At 53.0% G+C, this 4526-nt stretch overlaps 1 protein-coding gene across 1 annotated transcript; it reads right to left on the bottom strand.

Moving 5' to 3' along the window:
- Positions 1 to 492: 492 nt before the first annotated feature.
- CORC01_14340 (type III restriction enzyme) lies at positions 493 to 3874 on the bottom strand (the record flags this gene model as incomplete). Its single annotated transcript, XM_022625951.1, has 2 exons — positions 493 to 3600; positions 3659 to 3874. The coding sequence occupies 2 exons, from the start codon at positions 3872 to 3874 to the stop codon at positions 493 to 495; spliced, it is 3324 nt and encodes a 1107-aa protein (XP_022467537.1).
- Between the last annotated feature and the right edge of the window lie 652 nt (positions 3875 to 4526).

Here is a 4526-nt window from a genome sequence, read left to right on the forward strand (position 1 = left end):
CTCCTTTGGCTTCGCCCTTCGTGAGACCTCTATCTTCGACTGACATCATGGGGCTTGGGAACTTTGCACCGTCATGTGCTGTCTCTTGTTCTCGTCGGGAGGGTAGGGGCGGCGGCGGGTGGGGTGGGAACGTTGTGCTTTTAACTCGGGTTTCTGAAACTTTTTTTTAAACTGGTCAACTCGTTTCTTGTTTGATTGAGTCTTTCTCAAGGAAGTTTTCACTGACTTGACATTGCTAGAAAAGTATGCGAGCGTTGTCGTTGGAGTTTGGGTTGCAGGGCTGGAATATAATTGGTGCCGAGTTGGGATCACGGCATGGAAAGGACCAAGGTAGGTCAGAGCAGAGTAATTTAATATCTTCATTGAATCGTTATCGCCCCTTGTGACCATGACCTAGTGATAATAGTGTCCCATCGCCTTCCGAATACATCATGACCCATACTCCAAACTCATAGAATGTACCTTTCACAAGTGACCCAAAGCTTGGTCACGTCATTCGTCGCTATCACTATCAAACACCGGTCGCCTCCTCTGCTGTCGTCCGCCCGCCTGCGCCCGCGGAGTGGCATCCTCGTCAGATTCACCCTCCGGAGCCACCGCCCTTGAAGTCTTCTTCCCCTTACTGCTGAGAAGCACGTCGTCGAGGTCCGGTAGCGAGTCCGCAGACTCCTGCGTCCCAGGAAACTGAGTCGGCACATAAAACGGCTGAGCGGTCCCTTTAGGCCTTGCCACTGCAGAAGCTACGATTGGACTCGTCGCTAGCGTCGACGACGTCGGCTGGATGCTGGAGACGGGGTGGTCGTCCGAGACGACAAAGTCCAGCAGGTCGCCTCCACTGTCTGAACCGTCCGTGTCCATCATGTCACTGTCCCTGTCGCAGGCGTCGCCGAGCTCGTCGCTGTTGATACCCCGGGCGACCCTCTTGGAAGCCTTCTTGCCGCGTCCCCTTCCAGCAGCCTTCTTTGGCAGGCGGCGGGGAGGCGACTCCTCGTCCATCGTCTCGTCCATCTCGTCGTTGACCAGGGCCGAAGCAGACGTGAATGCTGCACGCTTGGTTGTACCGGTCGATCGGCGTTTCTTTGGCCGTGGCTCCTCGATGGGCTCGTCCTCGTCAGACGACACTGGCGTCGCGATTTGCACCAGAACCCCAGGACCTGACACGCCTCCTACTCCTCCGTCTTCTGTATCGCTCGCAAACGACGGCACCGGAATCTCCCCGTATTGGCTCGTGTCTTCCTCTCCGAAACGGCGTACCCAGCGGTTTCTCTCATTTTGATTCTTGGCAAACTTCTGACACAGCTTAACGTACCTCTTCGTGCGCTGGCTGTGCTGGACTCTGCCGACTGGTCGAAGCCGGCGCTGAAGCAAGGGGTACGTGGACAGCTCCGGCATCTCTGTTTCTTCTATCTTGGTTCGACTAGCAGGCAGGGACCGATACACCTTGTCCAACTCGGCCAGTTGCGCTTCTGTGAGCACGACCGAATCGAGCGAGGGTACGTCGGCGACGAAGTCGACCTCTGTCGGCTCTTGCTTTTTAGGGCGGCCCCTTTTGGGCACCGCTTCGGGTTTGCCGATCGCGGACGCCTTCACGAATCCCATCTCGACGCCGTCCGGCATATGGAACTTCTTGGGCGGCAGTTTCTTTCTCGCCCTTCCCTTCTTGGGCTCCGGAAGCGACGGGTTCTGCGTATTCTCGATGGGGATCTCGATGTGCTGCATGTCCACCTCTGGGCGGATATCTCGAGGTACGATACGAGCCGAAAGGTCGTGGCGGAAGTTGAACTTGCTCCCTTCGCAGATCAACTTCTGCATTTCCGCATAGTTGTCTTTTGACCTGGCAAAAGCATCCTCTTCCTTGCCTCTCATAAGCAGTAGCACAATGTTTCCGGCCCTCTTCCGGCCCGTTCGGCCCATTCGTTGCAGCATTCGGATGGGCGAGGACGACGCATCATAGCAAACAATCAGATCGACTTGGCCAATGTCCAACCCCTCTTCTCCGATGGACGTTGCGACCAGAACGTTGTATTCGCCATCCTTGAATTTCTGTATCGTCGCGATCTGTTCAGCCTGCTTCATGCCTGCGGACCGCTTCGAGTCTGCTTGTCCCACAAAGACGGTGGCCTTGATCAGCGGTTTGTGAGCGTTCAGAACCCGAACAATATCCTCGGCGCTGTCCCTGTACTCGCTGAACACTATGATTCGAGTGGAGGTTGCACCTGAATCCATGAAATGGTTCAGAACGGTGTCCTGGAGAGCGGCCAGCTTTGGGTGACCAACGAAGCCGTCCAGGCGAAGCCACTTTTCCACCCTGGTCATCATCTCTTGGAAGCTCGCGTCGTTAACAATCTGCTTCTTGTATTTGGATCCCTTCTCTCCCTTGTCCTCAATCTCGCTTCGGAATTCTTTCAGATTTTCGTAGAAGGGTCTGACGCCGTGGAAACTGAGCAGTTTGATCGCGTGGGCTAAGCTTTGTAGAATGCTGAAAATAGCCCTCATCATGAACTGCACCCCAGGGTTGGCTCTTCGTCCGACGTTGGCGAACCAATCTTGCTGCTGCTTCACCAGACCATATGTCGTGATCGCCATCGGATCTCTTCCGTAGTAGATGTTTTGCTGGGTAAGCTTGTCCATTAACGGTTTCAAGGCCTTTGAGAACAGCTCTTTGATCTCGCACATCTCATCAGAGGGATCGAGGACTACTTGCTCGACATTCCTTTGATGAACGTACTGACGAATATCGATTGAATCCTCGGTTCGAATTTCGATGTGGGATATTCCGAGATTGTCAATGATCTCTTGCACAGTCTCGACCTTCGACCCTGGTGTTGCTGTCAAGGCCAGTAGGCGGAAATAGGGGTTATATTGACGTATTCTCTTCACGACTTTTGCGTAAGCATACTCGCCCGTTGCTCGATGAGCCTCATCAATCACCAGAAGTACAATGGATTTCGGATCCGCGTAACCGTGTGATATGTCGTTTTGGAGGGTTTGCGGCGTCATAAAAAACACTCGCTTTGACGCCCATTCGTCTACTCTGAGAGTGGGCGCTGTGTCGCCAGTCAGAAGCGTAGTCTCGGACCGGGGTATGCCCACGATGTTGAAGCAAGCATCGACTTGTTGAGCGACGAGCGGTTTGGTAGGGGCGACAAACACGATTTTGGCATCCTTAGTCCAACGATAGTAGTTCAGCATCACTGTCGCAGCAATGAATGTTTTGCCAAGACCTGTAGGGAGCGCGACAAGGGTGTTATTGAAGAGGCCGTTTTTGACGATACTGAACTGGTAATCTCTGGTGGCTCCTAGGTTGGTGGGATATAACCATGTCTTCATGGCTTCGCGATCTATGGCGTGTTGTGAAGGGGCCTCCTCTGGCTTGTCTCCTCGGTAGACACGACCAAATCCTGGCTGCAACGGCTGAATTGGGGCGTCATCTGCCACCCTGCCACCGAGCAAAGTGGTCTGGCGAAAGCTTGACGATGAAGTACGCGCCAGACCGTTTCTAGCGGGTGGTGCAACGGGCTCCGGTGAAGAGGAGAAGGCGTCAGAAGGTAAATCATCGAACTCGGTCCCTAGAGGCTGAATGGTCGTCTTTCCCATATTCTGCACTGATGATTAGCAAATGCTTTGATCGTTGAAATAAATGAGCATGTAAGCTTACTCTCAGTCCTGTGTTTATATCGGAGGGTTGTCCTTGACGTCCAGCGTTGGCCCGACTGTGAGATGGTGCCAGAGCCTGCGTGACGGACGACTTTCTGCCTTGTGAAACATTTTGCAAGTTGAAAACGCCCGAGCTCACAGGTATAGCTTGGCTCTGACTGAGTGCCTCAACCAAATCCTCATCTGCGAGATCGTCGTCGTATTCGTCGGAATCCATTTTGCAAGGTGGCTCAGTTTCAATGAGAGAATCAGCTGCTGATTCAGCGTCAAGATGCGATCATAGTGTGTCCTTTTTACGGAAATGACTTTCGTGTAAAAAGGGTGATGACAGGACGCCTGGGTGTTTGACGGGGACATCCATAGGTAGTCATCAAAGGCGCGGTGGCGACCTCTCTTCGATGAGCATCTCACTTTCCGCGACAGACGCGTCGTCGCGCGAAAGCGTATCTGAGTCACATGACCAATTGTTGCTTATGTAATGGGATACAAAGTTAGATAGGGTACTGCAAGCTCAAGCTCAGGGTCTCAGGTGGGACAGAGGTTTTCAGGACATTGAGGTTAGGTAGGTGCCTGCGAAATCTGAAGACCAAACCACGATCAGGTGAAGTATCAGTAATGTGTTATCGGTAGGACTTTGGTGCTGGTAATATTGTCCATCCCCATTTTCCATAGGTGTCTCTAGTTTGCATTTTGTTCCCTGACTCAATGGTATAAGTTTGTCCCACTCCCATGGAAGGACCCTCAAACCCGCCACTGCTGGCCAACAATTGACGGTGGGTAGCTGACACGTGGTGACAAAACAATGGAAGCCAGGGACGTTCGTTTCTTTCCTCAAGGTACTTGACCACTTGGTAGCCGCTCCTATAAGA

The sequence above is a fragment of the Colletotrichum orchidophilum genome (assembly GCF_001831195.1).
Source record: "Colletotrichum orchidophilum strain IMI 309357 chromosome Unknown Scaffold_273.1, whole genome shotgun sequence".
Classification (NCBI taxonomy): Eukaryota; Fungi; Ascomycota; class Sordariomycetes; order Glomerellales; family Glomerellaceae; genus Colletotrichum; species Colletotrichum orchidophilum.